This window comes from Heloderma suspectum, chromosome 2 (genome assembly GCF_057233095.1).
Source record: "Heloderma suspectum isolate Gila_16-S chromosome 2, 16-S_ref, whole genome shotgun sequence".
NCBI classification, from domain to species: Eukaryota; Metazoa; Chordata; class Lepidosauria; order Squamata; family Helodermatidae; genus Heloderma; species Heloderma suspectum.
Window position 1 is genome coordinate 168,262,295 of NC_139459.1, and position 24,670 is coordinate 168,286,964.

The 24,670-nt window shown below is 42.5% G+C and overlaps 1 protein-coding gene across 6 annotated transcripts in view; it reads left to right on the plus strand.

The window, feature by feature from the left end:
* The window catches only part of TYK2 (tyrosine kinase 2), an 83,506-nt gene that overhangs the window by 25,611 nt on the left and 33,225 nt on the right, over positions 1-24,670 (plus strand). For 5 of the 6 annotated variants that reach the window (XM_084835867.1, XM_084835866.1, XM_084835864.1 and 2 more), the window contains exons 2-5: positions 7,473-7,681; positions 10,648-10,771; positions 19,948-20,101; positions 21,441-21,604. In XM_084835867.1, the coding sequence (XP_084691993.1) occupies positions 7,498-7,681; positions 10,648-10,771; positions 19,948-20,101; positions 21,441-21,604 (626 nt within the window). In that variant the 5' untranslated portion in view covers positions 7,473-7,497. Of the gene's footprint in view, positions 1-6,248; positions 6,959-7,472; positions 7,682-10,647; positions 10,772-19,947; positions 20,102-21,440; positions 21,605-24,670 lie in introns of those variants that run through there. The other variant, XM_084835865.1, reaches the window with a different exon arrangement.

Here is a 24,670-nt window from a genome sequence, read left to right on the forward strand (position 1 = left end):
ATATAGCCAGAGCTTTCAGAGCCCTAACCAGGCCCCAGCTGAAGTTCAACACATGCTTTTGTAAAAAGTCCTCATGAGGCGGGCCCGCCTCATGAGGAGTCTGGTTCCTGCGGTCCTTGAGGTGTGCGCTTCACCTCCAGGTGGCAGCCTGTGCTTCTACTCTCTGGTGCTGGTACATTCTAGGGCTAGGCATATGCTTGGCCTCCCCTTATATTCTGTGGGGGATGTATGATCCTCAGGGCCTTGTCCAGGGGTTCCTCAGTGTCCACTAGTACTGGATGATGTGGTGTAGGATACCTGGAGGTGTTAAGAGTGGCAGTGTCCAGATAATGCACTGGGTTGTTGGACTCCATGGTCTCAGAATATTCACCTGAAGAGTCATCCTGGCCTGGATCAGGCATGACAGGCGGAACCTGATACAAGCGTGGGTTATGCGTCGGTTAAACAACCTTCGAATAACCCATGGTCTGTTTTAGGGTTATGCGAGGGTTGTTTAACCTTCTCATAGCCCGCACTCACTGGGTGTGCATAATACAACAAGCCCCAAATGGGGGTTGCATGTGCAATTTGGTGCCCGTGGGTGCCATGGCTCATTGTAGATTATATAAACCCATGAAGAGCTGTAGCGTGTCATCCGAACCCAGTCTACAGGTTTGTGACACTTTGATAAATGCCACTTCCTCTGATGGGAAGCTATAAAAGTCGCTTTAGACATAACATGATTTTTTTAAAAAGGGAAAATATAATCCATCATTTTAATTGGAATCACAAGGCAGAAAATACAGCAAATGGCTAAAATACTTTGTTTCAGTTACCTAAAGTTTGTGTCTTTTACATTTTTCTGCAGAAAATGCAGAAGAGGCCACTGCCCTGGTCATTTTAAGAATCTTGAGTCACAGGCCATGCATAATTTGGGTAGCAGGGATCAGACCATTAGGGCAATCTGTTTAAAAAAATGTTTCCAGATATTTCATACTATCTGAAGAGACAATGAAATGCCTTAAATCACTGTGAAAGTAAATAAATGGGGAAAATAGGAAGCCTGAAATAGTTAAATCTATTGTATGTGAATGTCTTAAGGCAGGGTTGGGGTAGCTGTGGGCATCATATGTTGCTGGACTGCAACTCCCAACATCCCTCACCATTGGCCGTGCTGGGTGGGGTGATGGAGTCAAACAACATATGGTGGGCTACAGGTGTCCTCAGCCTTCTCATAAGGGGACTGATCTTACAAGTATATTGGGCTTGTTTTCCTAGTTGGCAAATGAGGGTGAAGTTGGTTATTTGTTCCCAGTTCCTTGATAAAAATGCAGCTACATGAGCATCCTGAATAAGGGATTATACTTTATATGCCCCTGTGCCCCCAAATAAGGTTTGGGCCACCCCATATCCTATATCTTAATGAAAGGAAGACCGTTCACTTTGAGATGCACAAGCCTTCCCTCCAAGAAAAAAATGTCACTTCTGATTTAACACGTGATGAAACTAGGCTTCAGTTACAAAATTTAGGCTGCGACTACTAGGAGTGTCCACTATGAGACATCCTAGCATGGCAACTGGCCCAAAGTTTTGTTTTGGGGCATGATTTGGGCTGGAAAATTTCCAGTGCTTTATTTTTCTGCAGAAAATTTTCTGTTTCCTAAGTTCATTAGTAACAATGAATGGATGCTAATTGCAAATATAACATTAGGCAAGCTTGGCAGCTTCAATGTTGTAATTAACATTTTTCAGGTGATTATCCTTAGCAAGTATGTGAGAAAATACATATATGCCATATGAAATAGAACTAATAGGCGGTGACTGCTCCAATGACCTTAATGGAAGAGTTGAACTCTGTTGAAACAGAAGAGTGGTTCTCAGCATATAATGCACAATTCTTTGCTAAAATTAATTAGTGCAGCCTTCTCCAACCTGGTACCCTCTATGTTAACTGAAGGGTGACTGAATTTTTGTGAATCACCCAGAGAGCTTTGGCTATTGGGTGGTATAGAAATGAAATAAAATGAAAGGATGCTGGGAGTCATAACCCCACATATCTAAGGGCACCAGGTTGGGGAAGGCTGAATTAGCGTGTCAGCAGTCTTCAGTATCTTTGTTTTTTTCTTAAATTTAAACAATAAGGGAAGTAGATGCTATTCTCTTTTAAATTTTTACACATTTTCCAGTAAAAGTGTCTACATAATATAACACTGAAATCACATTAAGTGTGCTTTAATTCCCCACCACCACCACTTCAGGTCACATACTTGTGGTGTATTGAGACAAAAAATAAATAAATAATGTGGGGTCCTTTTTTAGCCTTATTGTTTATTTTACTTGTATTTAGAAAATATGCTAAATTAGATCACTCTCCAGTGAACTGAAAGTTTTCTGATGCAAATGATCTTATGCAAATCAGCCCAATTTGCATTGGAAACCCCACATCACCGGGGGCAAGACACTGTGAAGTGTGCTGGGCGCAGGCTAATTGCCAATATATGTGGAAATGAATAAGGAACTGGGATGTGCAATGGGACACTGTAGCATTGCATCTCGTAGCATCTGCTGTTATGGGGAAGCATGCTTGACAACATTTTGTGTGAAATGAAGCATTGGGCTGTATGTGATGCTAGGGCATCTCGTAGAGGACAGTCTTCTGGCAGTGTGGGTATATGAGTTGGGGTGGTCCAAAGCTTGTTTTGGGGTGCAGGGGCATATAAACGTCTGTTCTTTATGCAGGCTGCTCATGCAGCTCTGTTCCAAATAATGAATTATTTATTTATTTATTTATTTCATTTTTTACTGCCCAATAGCCGAAGCTCTCTGGGCAGTTCACAAAAATTAAAACCAAAAAGCACAAGATAAAACAATATAAAATATAAAAGCATTAAAACCACAATATAACAATACAACAAGAATAAAACCTAGCAGTAATGCAGAGATTTAAAATACAGATTTAAAACACCAAAGCTAAAATTAGTTTTGGAGCCTGGTATTGTCACCCACAGTGCTTCTGTGGAAGAGCCTATCCCTTTTAGGTGTTCTAGTCTGCTTGACACTATGCCCTCTTTGATGTTCAGGGCAACACTTCCCCCCAGTATGCCCTTCCCTGTCCTTCCTATAGAGTTTATATCCAGAGATGATCATATCCCACTGGTTCTCTCCGCTCCACCAGGTTTCTGTAATGCCCACTATATCCAGGTTTTCCTTTAAAACCAAGCACTCCAACTCTCCCATTTTGGCTTGGAGGCTTCTAGCATTTGCACAGAAACACCTATACGAGGTATCCTTCCCCAGATGCCTCTGGTGTGTGCATCTTTTACTATGGGACGTTGGCCCCTTTGATTGGCTATTTTGTTCAACCATGTACTCCTGGCCTATTTCCTCCCCTTCTGCATTTGGGCAATCAAAAACATTTTCTTCTTCATTCCTTTGGGGGGATTTAACCTGAACCTGAATTAAGAACTAGGAACCAACTTCAACCTTGTAGTTGGCAACTGGAGGGCTAAGGTATTCCTGCTTCCCCACCCCACCAAGTGACCTGTCAACAGGCAGCAGATCTACACCCCCCCCCTCTTCTTCCTGGCCTCTAGCTTTCCTCCTATCTTTCCTTCATGGGTGATGGGTGGGAATAGAGGCTAAAAGAGCAGGGATGGGCAACCTGCAGCCCTCCAGATGTTGTTGGACTGCAAATTCCCTCAACCCCAGCCAGCGTGGCCAGTGGTCAGGGATGATGGGAGCTGGAGTCCAACAGCATCTGGAGGGCTGCATGAAGCTCACACCTCAGAGAGAGAAGCTCTGTTTTCAGACTTACTCTGATTTTTCCTTCCCCAAAGAGAGACAGGGGTATACAAGCAAGCATTAGGCCCTTCCCATTCCTGATATGCCCTAGCCATGGTCTTCCTTCCTAAGCATAAGGAGAAGAGTTCCTCTCATGTGCTCTCTGGGCTCTTTCTATCCTAAGAACAGCTTGTAGGAAGAATAGAAAGAACAGGTTAGCAGCCGTGTTTCCAGACTCAGCCTGCAGGCTGCCAGTTGCCAATTACTAATATAGGTAGGTTGAAAGCTATTATAAAGAGCAAGCAAGTTATTCTGCATTTGGCTGGAAAAAAAGCAAGAGAAAAAGAGCAGCTGTCTCTCCCCCCCGCCCCCAGTTTTCAAGCACCTCAAGGTCAGTTACAGAATTAGGGATTTGCTGAAGTTCAGTTTCTAAACATTGTGCCAGAAACAAGATGGTGGAGAAAACGCTGTTGCACATTTTGTTGTGCTTGTTTTTCTTAGCAGTAAGCCATAGGATGGATTCCTGTTTGTTCTGCCCATGCTTGTTCAGACTGAAAGAACTTGTTGTTTTACACTTCTTCCCCTCCCCAAAGAGTAAATAGAGCTTGATTTGCCCACGAGCTACAGACCAGCTATTTATCTGAGTCAATAAGGACAGTCTGGCTCTAAATCTCCTTTTTGTTTAAATATTATCCCAAGTGATTAGCCACATGTTGTGTAGTACAGCAGATGGGGAGATGTTGATTGTGATCTGTTACTTTAGTGCTTTGTAGTGAAGTCTTGTCTATCCTTGTAGCAATGTTGAAGTAATTCAGACCGTGCTTCATAACATGTAAGGTTAGGCATGGATAATGGTTACAGACACGCTTGTGATTCTCTCTTTTATGGAACATACATCTGTTTCTCTCAGATGAGCAATTAGCATATGATGTATTTCTTGGGGCTGATGTGCTGCACTGGAAGAGTATGATGGCTTTAATATCAGAGGTTTGACTACAAGAAGCTCTCTGTTATTGCACTGGGCAAATTGCATTCAGCCTAATCTACATTTATTATTATTACTTTTATATCCTACCTTTTCCAAGCAGTTCAAGGTGGTGTATCTTGCTTCTCCCCCCATGTTATACTAATAACCCTGTGAGGTAAGTTAGGTGGAGAGACTGACCTACCCAAGGTCACCCAGTGAGCTTCATGGCTGACCAGGGTTTTTAATCCAGATCTCCTCATTCCTGGCCTACTATAACTACTACACCACACTTGCATGGATAGATAAGAGTAATTTTTCTTATCTATGTGTGCTTTGTACTCAGGATAAGAAGTTCTATAGAAATAATTATACATGTCAGTTCTTGGCTTGTGGTCCCTTTAAGGTAGGGACCACAAGCCAAGAACTGACATGTATAATTATTATGGTAGATGTGGCACCTCTCTTCATGCTTCATTCACAAATTGTAAGTGAGAGTTGGGACTCACATTGAAGGTGGGCAAATATCTACTAGATAATGTTGACACTTGCTATGCAGAAAACCTGGTATGGGTAAGGGGCACAGGAAGCTGCATGGAAATAAAGTTAGTGTTTCCTGTGGAATTCTTATAATCTGCTATCTTTTAAAGCAGATTTGTGTTTGCATTTATGGAATGTTTGTGTATGTGTTCCCCTGCAACCCTTCCTGTAGTTTCTGTTAAGGAGAAACCCTTATATTTGAAAGATGGAGCTCCCAGAGATGGAAGGTGTTTTAAGCCAGGGTTGTTCTACCCTTCTGCTGGCTTCTGTGCCTGCCCGTTTGCCTCTGGAAGTCTGTTCACATGCATACTTTTCAAATTTACTATGAGCTGGAGTCCTCATCCCCAGTCACTTTTTTGTGGAAAAAAATGTTGAAATAAAACTTTGCAAATTCAGGGAAATAAACGTAGATTTTAGAATGAGTATTATGTGTGTAGATTAATTCATTTTTTCCCTAGTTAGTGCTGTTTCATGGCAATAGTAGGAATGCTCGAGGAGACCAAAAGCCAACAAGTCCCAGCCTTTGGTCAAGTAGTGTGTCCTGCATGAATTGGAGATGATCATAGATCATAGAACCATAGGGTTGGAAGGGGCCTACAACACCATCAAGTCCAACCCCCTGCTCAATGCAGGAAGCCTGATTCCCAGGCAGGTCCCCATTGAAGTACAAACCGGGGCTGACCCTGCTTAGCTTCCAAGATCAGGCACATCCAGCCCTTACACCTTCCCTGTAACTTTCAGTGGTGGGGAGGAGCTTTCCAAATGATTGCGAAAGCTTTATATCAACATCCTATTTGCAGAAGCAACACAACTGAGATCTTTTTGCCAGGAGCTGGGTGGATGGACAAAAGTCAGCTCTTCCTACTTGTTATGCATAAACAAAGGATTAGCAAGAAGCTTCCTTCCCAGAGTGGGCTTTACTGCTGGCTTGTATAACTGCCTGGAATATCTGGTTCCTATCATGATCCATTGGTCTCTGTTTATTGAAAGAAATGTGATTGCTTTCTTTACTGCATGTTTGAGCTAATGTTTGCTGCTTAGCTATGATTTCTATTGGCTTTGGTATGAAGAAACACCTTAGTATCTGGAGAAAGAAAGTGTGCCTTAAATGTTCGGTTTCATATGACTAGTTAATTGGGATCTAGGGTCCCTCTGTTTCTGTTCACTATCAAAACCTCAGTGGAACTTAAGAAAGGCTAGATCTTGTAGCTATAGAGGTATTGTTAAGAAAATATTTTCCAGTTTTGACAGTTACTCAAACTTTGTATAGGAACATCTTTCTTTGGAACTGGTTGTTGTTGTTGTTGTTGTTGTTTAACAGAAAAGTAGCTGTTCCTCTTTCAGGCTTGACAACACTAGCAATATTTGAAAGAGTGGTATATGGGCGTAACTTGCAAATGGACTTATATGTGGATATTTTGTCTGCTTTTACTGAAGTTTATGTGTAACCCTTCCCCCCTTCTTTTTTTCTCCAATATTGTAATGTTAGAAACTGAGGATTTTTGAACATGTTGTATTTTTATTTTTATTTTGTTCTTCTTTTTTTAGGTTTTGTAATGTTTTCAGTTTATAAAAAAATAAAAAAATGGGGGGGAAAGGAATGGCTTCTCTCAGGAATGGCTCGGGAAGATGGGAGCTGTGAACCAACACATATGGAGCGCACCAGGATGGGGAAGAGAGGCTTAAAGCATTGTGGTGGGTTGGACCAGATGGTGCTTGATGTTCACACTAGTTCTTGGATTCTAATTATTCTCTGTAAATGCACCTGTTTCTGGAAGGCTCTCTACCAGCTTTTTAAAATTGTGCCAAGCTGTATCTTATGCTGGGGAATAGCATTAGTGTTACAGAGGAGAAGGGTTTCTAAACCTATTCCACCCATTGTTCCTCTGCTGTAAATCCCCCTCACCAGGTATTGAGTACAAAAGGGACACACTTGCTTTGCCTCTGTGGAAGAGGAAGTGAGAGAGATTTGCCAGCTACTAGAGGCAGTGGCTGACTAGCAAGCGTAATCAAAATGTATGGAACTCTGGCCTTGAGCTCCCTCTTTTCTACTAACTAAACTGTAAATCCTGACCCTCTTTGTGTGATTTTTGTGTGTGTGTGTGTGTTAGATGTACATGTTTAAGGTGTTGCTGAAGATCATATTGTACTCCTGAAAATGTTTTAGGGTTTTTTTTAATGAGATCGTTGTTCCTCTGTTTCCCTCCAGCTAGGGACTTGGAAACATTGGCACAATGCCGCTGTGCCATTGTGCAGTGAAACACAGTGAATCGGACATGGAGGGGTGCCGTTCTTCACCTGCTGGAGGGCTGAGGGTATATCTCCACTGGAAGGGTGAGGAGGAGGAACAGTACCAGAGTTACATGCAGGGGACTCTTTGTGCTGAAGAGATCTGCATTGATATTGCACAGAAGATTGGTAAGCAGCCTAAATGATCCAGGGTTGTTTAGATATCTGTAGAAACATGTAGCCCTTGCTGTTCTAAAAAAAAAAAAAAAAAACGCACCATGCAAAATCCAAATATTCCTGTTTATCATCTAGGACAGGGATGGGGGACCTCAGGTTCAGGGGCCAAATCCAGTCCTACTGGAGTCCCAGTCCAGCTCTGTGGGGTTTCCAAGATGACCACACTCCCTTTGTCCCAGCCACCAATCCATTTGGTGGCTCCCTGGCTTTTGTACAGTTTTTTCCTTATTCCAAAAGGTTGAAACGCTTCCCCTAAAGCTTAGTTACTGGCAGTAAGGGATTTAAGCTAAGTATCCTGGTATTTTGGGTTTTGGCGGGTATTTTTAGCAATGCCCACAACTGGAATATGGCCCCCGAGAGCTTCTCTGAAATTGAATTTGGCCCTTGGATTGAAGGAGATTTCCCACCTCCAATCTAGGGAAACAGGTTTCAAGAGATTGTCTGTGCTCACAAAAGGAGGAACGGAGTCCAACTTTCCTGGGCCCCAACTATTATTTTAACTGCTGGAATTCCTACTTTGCTGTTTCCACTAATCCCTCTGAAGTTCCACACTACTAGCCAAAAACAGGTGTGACTATGGATGTAAGTCCCATGGACAGGAAACTTGATGGCTGTTTGTGTGTCTTTTGTGAAGCAATGGGAAAAGCCTGGTATTTCATTGGACCAATGTTTACTTTCCTCTTCCCTTTCCATTCTTTTTTCTCTTTTGTATTGTATTGTGTCTTTTGTCGGCCTGCAGGCAGGGATTGTCTTTTAATATCTGTGTTGAGAGAATATTGGTTGCTTTATAAATGTTAAGTAATATAAAAATAGCAATGTCTGGAACTTTCGTGGTGTTTTGCAGCTAGATCTTTCCTTTCATATTCTTTGAGGAATGTCTCCTCTGTCTCCCGTTTCTTTAATCTCTTCAGTTAATACCGCAGTACTAGAGTTGTGACACCTGCTATCCTTGGAATCCTGATTATATTTGGTTGTGGCAGTTGCTGTCCTGGGATCCCAGGAGTGTAATTTCTGAAATGAGGCACTGTGATTCAAATCTGCCTGAAAACCATGTTCTTTGCCTTATAAATTTTTGCCTCTAATCCCTGTGCTTTTCTATACAGCTGGCTTTAACTCTAGCCAGCACGGTAGTTCTTGCAGCTCTATGTAATTTGACTGAGGAAGGAGGGGTGTGTGTGTCTGGAACCTCTTCAATTAGAGGTTTAGAGCAGGAGGTGTTTACTCCTAAAAACAAAAAAGTGTATGTGGGGCAGGGGGCGGGAAGGATATTTGTGTGTGTAATATTCCTTAATCTTTGGAGAGAGAGTTGGGGTTTGGGCAAGGAGCCCTCATACCTGCCTATACCATTAGATGGTATCAGGGTGCAATAAAGGGAATATGTTATCAATTACAAAGGTGCTTTATTGGTTTCATGGAATATCTAAACCCATTTGTACTGATTGCTGGCCCATCCCTGGGTTCAAATGATTTTAAAAAATCCTGTTCCAGAAAACTGGGCAGTCACTGAACTTCTCAAAAAGGAAATTGAAAGGGGAAGTCAAGAAGACCAAATCTCTCTGGAATGCTTGGGAGTTATTCAAAACCACAGTAACAGAAACTCAGGTAGAATGTATACTGCAGGTCACGAAAGGTACCATGAAGTCCAAGAAGATGATTATTGAACAATGTCAAGGACTCTATTAGAGAAAATAAGGCCTCCTTCACTAATTGGAAGTGTTGCCTAAACAAAAAAGAAACACAAAACTTGGCTAAAGAAATGCAAGTAGACGACAAGGGATGCAAAATTAAGACTTTGAGAAGCATATTGCTACGAATGTTAAGACTAACACTTAAAAAGCTATTTAAATATATCAGAAGTTGGAAACTAGGCAGGGAGGCAGTTGGACTGTTGAAGGAGAATGTGAATTAATGCAAGTAGAACAAAATTCTGGTAAAAAAAACCCCAATTCCATCAATGAGCAGACAACAGTGAAAGACACCTGACAATCTGTGCAACGCAGACAGAACAGATTTAACAAAATCCATATATTCCTAGTGTGTGGCAACTGTGAAAAAAGTGAATTCTGTGTTAGGGCTTATTGGAAAACAAACTGAAAATAAAACTGCCAATATCATAATGCCTTTATACAAATATGGTACAACCATACTTTGAATACTGCGTACAATTCTGCTTGCCACATCCCAAAAAGGATATTGTAGAGATGGAATACATGCAACAAAAGGCCAACCAAAATGATCAGGGGACTGGAGCAACTCCTCTATGAGGAAAGGTTACAACTTTTGGTGCTTTTTAGTTCAGGAAAAAGGCAAGTGTGGTGGTGGTGGTGGTGGTGGTGGGAGCTATGATGAAGGTGTATACAATTTTGCATGGCATGGACAAAGTGAAAAGGGAGATGGTTTTTCTCCGGTCATAACTGATGTCATTCAATGAAGCTGAAAGGTGGGAGACTCAGGACTGGCAAAAGGAAAAAATAGTTCACATGGTGCTTGTTAAACTATGGTATTCACTTCCATAGGATGTGGTGATGGCCAGCAATGTAGATGGCTTTAAAAACGGATTACAACAATTCATGGAGGATATCAATGGCTACTAGTCATGAAGGCTAGATGCTGCCTCCAAGATCAGAGGTAGCATGCCTCTAAATATCAGCTGCTGGGGAAAAAAAACAGTGGGAGGGGGCTAGTGCTCTCATGTCATACTTCAGGGCTTACCATTGGTATCTCGTTGACCCCTGTGAAAAACAGATCCTGGACTAGATAGGCCTTTGATCTGATCCAGCAGGGCTCTTCTTATGTTCTTAGGAAATGGCTACTTATTAAGTAAGTTGTGACTTTCCAAGAGCTGTGCCCAATATTTAAATGGATAAGGGGAAAATAATATGTTTCTACATTTCCCATAATCTTCTTGTTTTCCACAGGGATCACACCAATCTGCTACAGCTTATTTGCACTCTATGATCCACAGGCCAAACTATGGTTCCCTCCCAATCATGTGTTTGAAGTCGATAATGACATCAAGTTGACCCTGCATTTTCGGATGAGGTAAGGATATGGCTCTCCATATGTATTCCATCTTCAGTTCCTACACTTTTCAGGTTACAACTTCACTGCAGAAAATTTGTTGGCAACTGAAATGGGTACTTGTAGATGGGGTCACCTGTATGATAAGCTGAGCATGGGCTAAAGAGAGCACCAGGGGGCTAGAGAGAGAAGGGGCGGGGGCTAAAAAGAGCAGCAGTAAGCCAGGGGGCATGTTAGGGAGAGGAGCAGGAAGCCAGCAGGGCCTGGAGTAGTCAGCTGGGAGTAACCTTGGGGGTTGGGGAGGGTTGTCTACTTGTACATCTGCATGCGTGTGAGAGATGGGGAGGGAAGGGGTTTGTGTGGGATTTCAGAGGGATCCTGAGAAAAGGTGTGGTTTTTCATTGTGCTTGCAACAATGAGGAGAAGGGAGGGACATGCATGTGTGGTGAATACATAGGGTGTTTATGTGTGACAGAGAATGGATGGAGGGTGGTGTACATGAGAGAGCGAGAGAGAGCGCACATCTGTGGGTGGTGAGGTGGCTTGAGCGAGAGAGTCTATTTGTTAGGATGGGGTGGGGTAAATTAAAAGAGTGTGCCTACTGTGAAATAAGTTTCTGTTGGCATTGAAAATGTTGGCTTCAAAGAATTTGTTTAGTGTGTTGGGGTTCAGATCCCACCTCTGACTTGTGCTTAGGCTTTTTGGCAGGTTACTTGTCCTTTGTGATTGGCCATGCCTCCCATAGCAGCCTTTTTGTGGTGGTGCCCAGGACAGTTTCTCAAATCGCCAAATGTGCCCATGGGCCCAAAAAGATTGCCTACCCCTCGTCTATATAGTGATTATGTGCTTTAAAAAAAAAAAACATTCCAAAAAAGTCATATAACAAAGTTATCCACTCATAACAGAAATAAACAAGTACCATTTTATATAAAATATCTGGTTTAACCATGACCTAGACAGGCTTCTCCAACCTAAGGCCCTACAATTCCCAGTATTCCTGACCATTGGCCATGCTGACCAGGGCTGATGGAAGTTGAAATTTAAAACATCTGGAGAGCCCCTGGTTGGGGAAGCCTGCCTCTCATTTAGTACTTTTTTTCAATTAGCAGAGTTTCACAGATACGCTGATACCAAGCATTCAAGATAAGCAGACCCACAGCTTTTCATTGCCCAGAAATTTCCATATAAGCAGTTGTGATGAGTGATACTATGAGACTTCTATGAAGTAAGCCCTTTAACTCATCAGGGAAATGCCCAGCCAGTATGGATATTCTGAGTTCAATGTTGGCTGCGTATCTGGACTCCAGTAAAATAAAGGGACAAATCTAGTATCAAAATCTGGATATTAATTCACAGTTCCATCACATACAATTCAATGATCCTAAATCCTAAACAAGTCAGGACCAGGATACCTGGCTGACCACCTTCCCCTATATACACCAAATCAACCCCTGAGATCTTCCTAGGAGGCCTTACACATCATTCCATGACCATTCCATGTATCGCCAGGTAATGGCATGTAAGTGGGCCTTCTCGGTAGTGGAACCCACCCTCTTGAATGTTCTCCCACACATGGTTCAAAAGGCAGAAACTGCGGCAAGCTTTAAATGCCTGTTGAAAGAGCATCTGATTATTCAGGCTTTCCCTGACTTGTAACTGACCATGACACTACTCTGTTTTACTGTTTTTGTTGTAAAGTTGTTAATGTATTTAATATTTTATATTGTTTTTATATTGTTTTATTGTATATTTTATGTAAACTGCTTAGAGATCTTAGGATATCAAATGGTATTATAAACAGTTTAAATAAACTAAATGAATTAGCACCCCTTCCCCCAGTGATGTGGTGAAGTTGTCTTGTGTATGTGCTGAAGTTTTGAGAGTGAGGTACCAATGATGAATGAACATCAGAGCTGATTTGAGGAGGGCAGCATTCTAATAGGCTTATCTTGCCCTGTGTTGATGCCTTTTGACCAAGTTTCTAAGTAAGTACCATAGTCCTTTAGGGAGCATCGGGCAGTTGGAGATTGGCAGCTTCCAGTATCTAATTCAGTAACGCACTTGGATTTCTAAACTGAAGGAAGTAGTTTTCATAGGAGTTAAGAATTCAGAGGTATTAAGAATTTTCTGTCTTTCTGTAAGCAATGGTGGAACTATTGATTTATAGAATTCAAGAGCATGGATTCAGTCCCAATGATAAAGTTGCAGTAACTAGAACTCCGCTTAATTCAGATTACCATTGACCCATTGGGGGCTATGATAAGGAGAGGGTGAAAGGACCCCAGGGATTTTGCGCTGCTGGTGGCATCTGATGAGTAATCTAAATGTCACAGATCCCCATGTGGAGCCTTGTAGATATGCTTTTTTTGTTTGTTTTTTTTGTTTCTACAGTCAACTGTACCTTGGTGGCAGGGGGCTTGTTCAGATGACCAGTGGGGGAAACAACACAGTGTTGGTGGTTTCCCCCACTCCTGCGGATGCCAGTCAGGCGATTGGTATTCCCCTAATTACCTGTGCTGCATCATGGGTTGTTGTGTCATCCAAACCTGGTGCGCAGTGCAAGCATAGTACATTTTCACCCATCCTACAACCTGTACTGCAAGCTGTGGGTTGTAGGGTGGGTGAAAATGTACTATGCTTGCACTGCGCGCTGGGTTCAGATGATACAGCAACTCACAATGTGGCGTGGATAATGAGGGCAATCCTGGTCATGTGACCAGCGGGGGCAGGGAAAACAATAGACACTGCATTGTTTTCCCTGCTGATCGTCCAAACCAGGGCAGGGTCTGGGAATGATGAGTGAGTCTGGGAAGAGTAGATTGGATAGTAAGGATTAATTTGAATGTGGAGCAGGGAGGCTTTAATGGGTAAAATACTTGAAAGCTTATTTGCCTCACTATGTCAGATGACACCTAACCTTTCTGACTTGAGTATATCTTCTGATTTGGTTATGACAACCAGTGATTAATCTGAGGCCCAAGTAAGTTTAAGACAAGGAAACAGGCTTAGTTTAATGGGGTTTTGGGCACTTGAGTTGGCCATTTCATCTTGAGATGAGTGCATGATCATTATATCCCTAGATATGTGGTGCTGAGTGAAGTTAATTTACTCGAAGCACTCATTCACCCAAGTGATAAAGATGCAACTCAGATAAGTTTTGAACTGGCCAGTGTTCTGGTGATATAGGATTGGAGGCGTTGCGGTCAGACCTTTATCATGGTCAGATCATTATCTCATTAAGGTACGAGTGGAAATAACAGAACATCTCTGCAGGGGTGGGCCATTATGTTAGCCTGCTCTTGGAGACTTAGATTCCGAAAGATGCTGCAAGATAGAGGCAGCTCTGTTAATTGGAAAGTTGGATGAATGGTTGATGAGAGAAATTGACAACCCCTGCACATTGGTTTTGGAGGGTCACAGAGCTGCAGACTATGAAGCACATAGAGAGAGCTGGAGCACAAGTGACCGAAGATGCATGCTTTATCTGTTGAAGCATGCTATAAAGTTGGTTTGCAAGTGGTGTGGGTGTTGGAAGTGGCAAATAGTTTTTTCTCTCTGCCACTATTGCATCAGTTGAATTATGAGAGAGCTATTTGAGGGGACAAATGGACTAACATGCTGAAACGTTGACCCACCAGATTCTGTGCAATCTAATGCCTGTTGTGGTGATTTGTCTGGATATTTGCTGATAAAACAAATCAAATTTGGTCTGATTTGGATTCTGCTGTTATGATAGATTTTGAGCCAGAGGTATTAGAGACCTTATCTTGTTGCAGGTGCTTGGGTTACTTTTTGTATCTTACCTCTGAAGATGTGGACAAAGTATTGGGAGTTGTGAGGGCCACCAGTGTAGCTTGAACATAAGCGTCTCCTGGCTAGCTAAGGTTGGCTGGGTTGAGCTTGGGCTATTGTTGATCAGAGTCATCAAAGTCTCATTGGATGCCCCATTTCAAGGAAGCAGGGGTCAGGTCTCTCCTTAAAAACCATTGTTGAGCAGGTAGCAAGGCAACTCTAGGTGCATCTGGATGAGGAATTCTTCCTTGACTCCTTTCAATCAGGCTTCCGACCTGGTTATAATGCTGAGGGCAGCGGTTGCTGTGGTGGACAGTCTATGTCTCATATATCTTACTACTATGTGGCTCATAATATCTTGCTACAAAGGCTATGATATCTGGTGGTGGGTTCCTGGGCTTGCTTTTGAAGATTTCCAGGCCTTTGGGGGAGGGAGGATCCACTCAGAGTTGTAATCACTGAGGCAAGCTCAGCCCCTGTAGTGAGGGGTTCCATGGGTCAGTACTGTCACCCATGTTAAATATTTATGTGAAGCCACTTTTAAAGCCAATCAGATTTTGGTAATGAGTGTCATCAATTTGTTTCCAGGCTCAATAGAAGATACTGGCTTTAGTCTTCAAAGCTCTCTATTTTCTTGGAATGGCATCCCTACATGACCGCCTCTCTGCATATGTCTTCCCAGCCCCACCGCACCAGTTAAGATCTGTATTGGATGCTCTGTCATTGTGTAAGGTCAAGTCAACCTTGGCAAGAAGAAAGGGCTTATTTAGTGGTGTCATTGGGTCTGTAGATGGAGGAGGAGGTTCACTGAATTGCATTCCCAGGGGAATGCAGAAGAAGCTCCAAGGCCTTATTCAGAAAAGTCTATGGAAGTTGAAGTCTGTTGAACTGGATACATATGTGCTGCTGATTTGGATGTTTTAGTTACTGTAATTCTGCTTTTATTAACAGTGAATGTTTCAAGTTGCCCCCTTTAGGGCTGGGAATATATTGCACCATTTTTGTCTTATTTGCCCAGGAAAACCTAGCTGAGGATAGCCCTGGCGGCTTTCTGGAAGCAGTGTAAGATGGTTTTATTCAAGAAAGCATTGATAAAGTTTCTTGTATGAGTTCCAGTAGGCTGAGCTGGGGTTTGCTTTATTACCTATAATATAGACAAATGGCTAGGGTGTTGTTGTTGGCATAAACAACCATTTAATACTATGATACATGGAGAGTGTTAGCTGCTTTGAGCATTTTGAATGGCAAGGCAGGGTATGAATGCAATACTTTTGCATTCATAATCAATAGCTTTCCTTTGTTCTAGAAGCATTGGGTATGTACTTAATGGTCAGTAGTACTGTATCCCACTTTGAATTCTGTGTAGAATAATGATATTTTATATAAAATGATAGTTTGCAGTGGCACAGGCCATAATGAATTGCCTTAATAATGAGAAACATTTTGTGCCAAATGTTCTTGGTGTCAAAACTAAATAGTTTGCACTTTGCTTCTCAGCAGACTTTCTCCCTCAAGTTATGTGCATGTGTGCCTCAGTCAGTGTGGTTTGGCCACATTTTGACAGAACTGGCTGCTTCTGCCAGAAAGTACAGATACAAAAATAGCATCCTGCCTGCTGTACCAAAGCAAAGCTGTGGTATTTGAAGAGAGAGAGATCTCAACCTGGCCTCATTTTAACATGCCCAAAATTTAATTTTTCATAAGTATCAGGTATGATGAGGACCCTATGCGCTGCAGAAACATTTTCAGAGAAGTATTAGTACAGTACAGATGCCAGCAGGGTACCCTTCCCTTCTGATACTTAACAGTGCAATCCTAAGCATATTTACTCAGAAGTACGCCCCACTGAGTTCAGACTGTCACAGATTCTTCAGAGACTTCTGCATGTGCACAGGTGTGATCTGAGAAGGAAGTGGGTAGGGTGATTATCATGCTGATGGAGAAATCTGCTCCAGTTTGGTGCCTTACTATAGATGCTGGGCTGAATTTGAGCTGTTGGCTTGGTTCATGTGTGTTGTCAAACAGAGATAACCAGAACTTACTACTTTAACATTATATTGACTTTTGCAGGAGCTATATAGCCATGCCCTTGAGCAGAAGCTTTCTTTCAGTCATATTTTTCCTCACAACAAGGTTATTTAGCTTAAAAACACACCAGACTAGTTAATCAATTCCATTCCAACACTGCCCAGGGATCATTTTGGTGAAGTCCAAAATATAAATTCCCTAAATAAAATAAATATTTACTCATTTTCTTTCTTCTTTAATTGGGTTTGGGTGACACCCTATTACTCTGCTGCTTTCAAATAGAGCTAATTGGAACCTACTGCTTTAACATGAAGTGAGGGTAGGGTTGTAAGGATCCATAATATTTTAAGTGCTGTGGATAATATGATTAGTGAACAACTGAGCAGCTGGACCACAGCAACAGCCTCCCATGTTGTTAGAAGATCAAGGCCTGGAGTGAGTAACTCAGCAGGCAAGCCTGTAATGGTGCACTTGATCGATCACTTAGCATCATTAACTCATCTCACCCATGGCAGCTACTACTGAGCAGCTCTCGGGGAAGATGCTGCTGCCTCCTAAACACAAACTCTTATTGCCCAGCTATAAATTCCTCAAGAGGGAGATGCTTGGCACTGTCTGCCAATAATGTGATGCTAATGAGTATTTACTGCATGTTAGCTTCTGGTTATATAGAAAAGTGGCTTTAGGCCAAAAGGCAGCTTCCTTCTTACTCACAAACTGGTGCTAAAATGCAAGAACCAGATTTTCTTGCTAAAAGAATGTATTTCAGACTAAGGTGTGGAAATAACTGTTCTAAGTGGCCACAATGGTTCACGCATGTACAGACAAATGGAAAGTGTACTTTGTCTTTTGTAGTGTTGGAAGAGCATGCATGGATTCAGCCTGGAACTTTGTCCAGTAGGATAGGCATGGGGGAGGGGGGAATTACTCATCTGACCAAATACTAAGATACTAGCTAAAAACCTGATAACCCTGTGGCCCAATTTTTGACCTGCCTCCTCCCACCCCCGGTGATCTCCTTATACATCAACACTGGCCCTGGAGGGTGAGGTGAGGTGGGGTTAAAATTGTTTTCATTTTATTGCTGAAAGTCTTTGCAACCGCATCTGTTGTGGGAATGCCTGGAAATGCAACTTTGTGTATGGCAGACCTACCCATCAGAAATATAGTCTTATTCTTAGTACTTCTGCCAGCAGCCTGGTAAGTCACCCATAGGAATCCCTCAGTAAAGTGATGAGGCTTTACACCACATCAGAATTGCTCTAGTACTACATGGCCTGAATAGATCCCATGGATCCACTTCCATTTCCTCCCACCAGTGACTCAGGCCTTGAACCTCTCATGTATACATGCTTCTCTGGGTTCTCAACCGCCCTTTTTCTGACCCTGATTCTGCAATTGCTAAGCAATGCTATGCTGCCCATCTCCTTCTTTATTTTTGCAGTTATAGCCTTGAGATAGGCTTGTTCGTCTTGGAAAGAGGTATGACCTATGTTTATTTTTCCCAGATACTTTTGGGTACTTTACAAAATGTAAAAGGGTAGTAACTTGGACTGTTGCTAGTTAGATGTTTTAGAATGCTGAAAATGTCTCCTTTGTTAATGGAATTGCCATGACCTGCAAATTGTGTCATATTAATGCATGGTTAATGTGCTGTAGGTGACTTGAGATGTAAGCAAAGCTTGGAAGAGGAAGGGAGTAGAGCTTTCCATGTGCCCGCTTGAGCTCACCTCTGAAGGCAGGCTATCCAAACAAGCAATTGCTGCAGCATCAGGGCTGCTAGCAGAATGAGTCATTGACATTCATCACTTGCTTGTCTTGGAGCCAGCCAGGCAAAAATCAATCGATGGCATTTTGCCAAAGCAATAGGTAGGAGGCTGAAATGGCAGGACCAGCTATCAAGGAAGCTTCTTCTCCAGGACTTGTTGGCTGACTTATGCTCTCTTGCACATACATGTACAGGCAGCGTGCTTGTTTTTTCTCCAAGTCAGCCCCACTTAACAGCCTTTGTTAATCTCTTGGGAGACAGTCTAAATGGCTCCATAATTCAGGTGCAATTGCTAGGATAGCTTTGATCATAGCTGTTGAGAAAACAGAGCTTAACTGCCAGCTGAAGTAACCTGACAGAGCCTTGACGCTGTTTATTGCAAGTACTTAAAACAATTATGACTGCAGCAGCAATATTAGCATTTATACAAGCACTATTCTTAGGTGGTCAAAAGACTTGACAAGCATTATCTCAGTAATCCGCACAACAGCTCTGTTGGGTAGGCCAGTATTATTCCCATATTGCAGGTAGCGTTCTAAGTCTAAGAGAGAATGCCTTGCCCAGTGAGTTCATGGGTGAGTTGAGTCATGCTCTTTATCACTCTGGTAAGCCAGCTCTCATGAAGTCATTTAAGGTCATTAAGTTTAAAATATTAACAGTAGAAATGGGAGGAGTGTTTCACAAGGTGGTGGAGGAAGGTGGTACTATCAATTAGCAAGCTGCCCTAGATCCTGTTAATGTTGCTAAACCCTGCTTGATCCCTTCCATACCTCGTGCTGGGCATCTTCCTAAATGCTAAGGGAGATCTGCCATTGTGCCTTTCCAGAGCTGTCTGAGGAGGCTGGTAAGCTTTGCATGGTGGCTCCTCTTGCTCCAAGCTACTCTTCTACTAGTTAGACTTGTGTCCAGCCTGCAGCCCAATTTCTGCTCCTTCTATTTACCTTTGTTCCAGGGCTGAGTAACTGTAATGAGCCACATAGTCTCCCATGTATCCTCTCCATCAGGTGTTTCTTTTCACCAGGTCACTCAGCTCTATATGCACGCTCTTTAAGCTGGCATCCAAGTTGTTGACCCAGATTCTACCCCTTCCCCACTTTGAAACACTGAAGCTTTGTTTCAGCTGGGCATTCTTGGATTTTGTATATGCTCATTTCAGTAAATTGAAGATGGGGCTGTAGCAGTTGTTTTTCCCTAAGAGGAAACATTTAATACTTTGTAAAGCATGGCAGACAAGTTCTGACTTGCTGCTAACTGTTTTTGCACATAGGCACAACAGTTTCCTTACACCCTGAACCAAGTCCGTGTGACTTCAGTGAGTACCTTAATATTGCTTCCAAACAGATTCAAAGCAGTCTTCTACTGACATATCCCACTATTCTTGATGCAATTTTAACAGCATAAATGTCCTTTAAATCAGAGGAGTTTGTCACAGTTTTTACATCTGGTCCTATCTGCTTTGGCTGACATTAATGTATGTATTGTTTGCCAATGTGATGTGCAAACGGTTGCTAGTCTGCAAGAACTACTACTTTGTCATTGACTAGAGACCAGTTGTTATTGGCTTCTATTGAGAACCATTGTACTAATTGTACCATTGTCACTCATACAGGTATTATTTCCGAAACTGGCATGGGACAAATGACAAGGAACCAGCTGTCTATCGCAGCATTCATCGCTCAAACGACTCAGAGGATAAGTCCCAGAAGGGCGAGCAAGGCAGTGCCGTACTGGATAAATCATCATTTGAGTATCTCTTTGAACAAGTATGAAGTTTTGTTGAAATTGATTTGTTCAGATTAAGCCTAGGTGTCTGGTACCCCATCCTTTTTAGCTTGTCTTTTTCTTTCTTAACACTAAGTTTCCTTGGGATTCACTGGATGAGTGGGGCAAACCCAAATAGCTCTTGAATTGTGAAAGCCATAAAGGCCAACCCCACAGTGCAAAGCAGGGCCATCAGTTTCCCAGCTCTCCTCTGACCAAACTGCACAATCCAGACCACACATGAATCAAGCAGAGAATATGCCTACAGAGCAAATAACTACAAGTGTCTCTGAGCCTAAGTTTCTGCCAGAGCAGGCTTGGGAAGATGAAACTGGGAGGCAGACACAAAGAAATGTAGGCAATATATGGCTATAGGAAGCAGGAATAGATAAAAGCTGTGGAGATCACTGGTAAGTTCCACAGACACTAAACCAACACACAGGAAATAGTGAAACATGGCATGTCATGGCAAGAGCAGATGGGGGGACTCTTCAGTAGCCAGGAGATGTTCATCGATTGGCAGTAGGCTGCAGTTCAAGCTCCCCCCCTCCCCATATATATATGAAATGTGGTGCAGATAGCCAGACTCCTGCATCCTAGATTTGTCTCCAGAAAGCTCCAAGCAGGCAAACTGAGACACATTCTACAGAGGAAAGAAAAATGCTTTTCTGAGTTACAAGGCAATCTGATCCCCTACACACACACGTGCACGCACCCTGGCATCCTCAGGTATGATGTTCATTCAGACACTAAATGTGATTAAAACCCATCCACAGAGTCTAAAGTTTATCAGAGTGTAATTATGTGTTACTCAGTAGATGTCCTGAACATTCATGTGACTTGACTACTCTTTCCTCTTTAACACTAGACCTAAAAGATATGCTGCATACAAATTAGAAAAGGGTTAATGAATAGTGTTTTACTTCACTTACACCAGAATGGCTCTCTTGCCATTGGTGGGGTGTGTGACTTGGAGAGAGGAAGAGACAAAGAATTCCATGGTTAGGGTCATGGTGGGACACTGCCAGTTTCAGGTTAGGGGCGGTAAAAGCAGGCAACAGCTGGTTCCAAACAGAACAGGATAGGGGCAAGATGGAAATGAATTCTAGTGAAACATTGTCTCTTGGCTTTGTTGTTTCATAACTACAAATAGCCTTTAGCAGACAGTATGTTTTGCCTACATGAGATTACAGGTTGGACCCCAGGCATCATTTTAATTCAATCTCCAGTAACTGAACTGGGATAGCCAATCTGACCAAGACCCTGGAGACATGCATTGGAGACCCACTAGTTTGGAAATGTACCTCCCTGAGAGTTACTTCTTTGGTTCTTTTTTCCCAGGGGAAATATGACTTCATTAATGATGTTGCCTCTCTAAAAGACCTACGCACTGAACAGGAGATTCACCAGTTTAAAAATGAGAGCCTGGGGATGGCTGTCCTCCACCTCTGTGACATTGCGCTCAAGAAAGGCATCTCCCTTGAAGAAGTGGCAGAGAAAATCAGGTGATTACCATGGTGATGGTAGTCAGAACTGTCTGTATGGTGTGCTTCCCATCCCTGTAATCCTAAATTCCTTTTCAGGGGGTTGCAGATATTAACTGCTGAAGTGCTCTTGGAGATCTTCTATTAAGATGTTGTTAATGATGTGAGTTACACGTGTGTCTACCACTTTAAAAGACTGCTCTACCCACTACCCCAAGTTATTATTCAGTGGGAATAATGTGTGGGGTGGGGATGGGGAGGCATTTCCTGTTGTACATTGTGGTGGCATATCTAATCCTCCCAGCATATTCTGTATATGCCATTTTAAGACTCCTAAGAACTGCCTTACTGGATCAGGACAAGCATCCATCTAGTCCAGAACCCTGTTTCCTACATAAGCTGGCTAGAGGGAAATCCTGCAAACAGAATATGAAGGCAATGGCTCTCCCTGTTGTTTGCTTCCCAGCAATTTTTATTTAGAGGTAAACTGCCTCTGAATCTGCAGGGTGTGTGTGTGTCTTAACTATTGTGTTTTAACAGCTTAACTAAGAGCTGTTGCTAGAACTATTCAAATATGAAGAAGAACTGCAGTAAGTCATGGCTCCCCCGTACATGGCCCTGAGTGTTCTGAGGGCATGTGTTTCCCCATAACATTTTACTTTGACCTTTATGTACACTCTTCTTATTGATAGATCTGAGTTGCTATGCAATGTGTGACATTACTCTAAGATTCCTCAGCTTAAGAAATGTAGAGAAGAGACTTGATTTTTTTTTTGACAGTGGTAAAATCCTTGCCTCTTTATTAGCAATATGATGCACCTATATTATGGGTGTCAGAGCATTCACCATTATACAGGGTTTTAAAAAATCTTTTCACACCCTTACTGGTTCACTGCTGATTTGTAGTGCCTATTTTACATTGGCCAGATGCCTTGAAAGAACTGAATCCAGAATATACATTCTTAGATTGTGCTTGTTGTTGTTCAGTCGTGTCCAACTCTTCGTGACCCCATGGACCATAGCACACCAGGCCTTCCTGTCCTGCGCTCTCTCCCGGAGCATGATAGACATAATAGAGTTTACATGAATTTCCTTTTGGTTATCCCTTCCAAAGCAGTTCCTGCAGTTTACACCTGAAAGAACACCATTAGCTTTTGATAGCAGCTAGGACCTTTCAGATCATAGGCCTAGCTTTGTAAAGGAATTGTTTTAGTCATTGTAATATATTGTAATATATTAATCATAATATATTGGACTAGAGATTTATTATTCCAATAATGGAAAGGGTATGATCACTGTGTAGTGATGGGGGGGGGGGCATAACTTGATGACAGAGCATATATGCTGTATGCAGAATTTTTTGGGTTCAGTCACTTGCATCTTTAGTTACAGGATGTCAGATAGAGCTGGAAGAGACTTTTGTGAGAGACCTTGAGCCAATCTACAGTAACATTTATCTTGGTAATGTTACTTCTGGCCTACTCGTGCAGTGCATGACACAGTCCTCAACCCATTGTCCTGATGCTATTTCTCCCTCAATCTTCTAGTTTTCCCCAGTACTATTATGGAGGGTTTTTTTCTCAGTGTGCTATTGAGGTATGTGTGTTCCAATGTAACAGTATTAAAACTCTTTCTGGTGGGAGTGACTTTAAAGCTGAAGAATCTGTTTTGCAACATTTCCCCCCACCTTCTCCTTTGGACTTAGATGGGGTGCAAGGAGGGAGGGATTTGCATGCATGAAATCTGTGGCTTATCCTCCATTTCTTTGCCTTCTGTGACCACGGTGTTTGGTTGGCCATTAAAAATCTTTTGGGGAAGGGTATTTTTTCAATGCACATCTACACAGCTGTGAATAAATACACAGGGCAGTATCCAGTGCTGCTTTTGTGCCTCTGCTGTTTGTATTGCCCCAGCAGTACCCAGTGCTACGACAACAGGAAGCTAGCACTTCCTAGAGCAACCACAGAAGCGAGCCAAAATACCAGTTTTCCTAACAGGATATGTCAGTGGAGCTCCCTTCTGCTAGCCTGTTCTATTCCAGAAATGAGTATTTCAGTTTGTGTCTGATTGTTTAAGGAAACACTAGCCTTTTAGCAATGGGTCCTGCTGGTGCGCATGCAGCATTGGATACTGCCCACAACTCAAATCTGTGCAGGTGCACATGCAGTTATAGGGTTTTTTAATAAGAAAGCAACCTGGCATCCCACATTTCACATGACCTCTCATACTCCTTCTCCCTGAATTACAGCTCTATGCATTGGCATGTGGCACTTGATCACATTATAAACACAGCAGATACTGTGGTGTATTTATTAACGTATGCTCACAGAGTAGCAATTGTGTTTGAAAAAAATACTGGACCTGTGGTGCCTCAGAAACAAAGGGGCTCCAGTGTAGATTCTATCCTTTGGGGAGACACATATTTTCCCCAATCACATATGTGTATACAAATGCTCATCTCTACATCTGTACCCAACTGACACAAGAATATAAAGGATCTTTGGCAGAAGCATGGCATGTGCACTGCAGATTGTACTCTGTGCTAGATACAGTGAGGAATTGACTAAAGAACACAAACAGAGCTTACGCATAAAGAATGCACATTTATTTTACCAAATATAGTTATAGAAAGAAAGAATTAATTAGATCACCACTCTTAGCTGTGAATGACAGCTTATTTTCTTATGACCCCTAATAGCTGCAACAGAGCAAGAGAAGATGGAGGTGGGGAATTATGGTTTGCCACATAAGGAGTGGGGATGACACTTGGGTAAGGTTGGGGTGGCACTTGAAGGCCTATACATAATAGGCGAGTTTGCACATCATGCTAAACTACCCTGTGAGTAAGCAACGGTGGGTTGTTTGTTTGCTGAACAACCCACAATACACCCAACAGACAACTGGGCTTTCTGTGGCTTGTTCTCCCCCTCCTTCCCTCTCAGGCCTCCAGCCAGCTCTGGCATACCTCCCAGGTGCCTTTGCAGCAGAACTTCCTTTTGTCTCTTGACCCCGGCCTCTTCCCCGCTCTGATTGCTACCCCTTTTTGTTCACCACCTTTCTGTTGTTGTTGTTATTATTGTGTTTTGG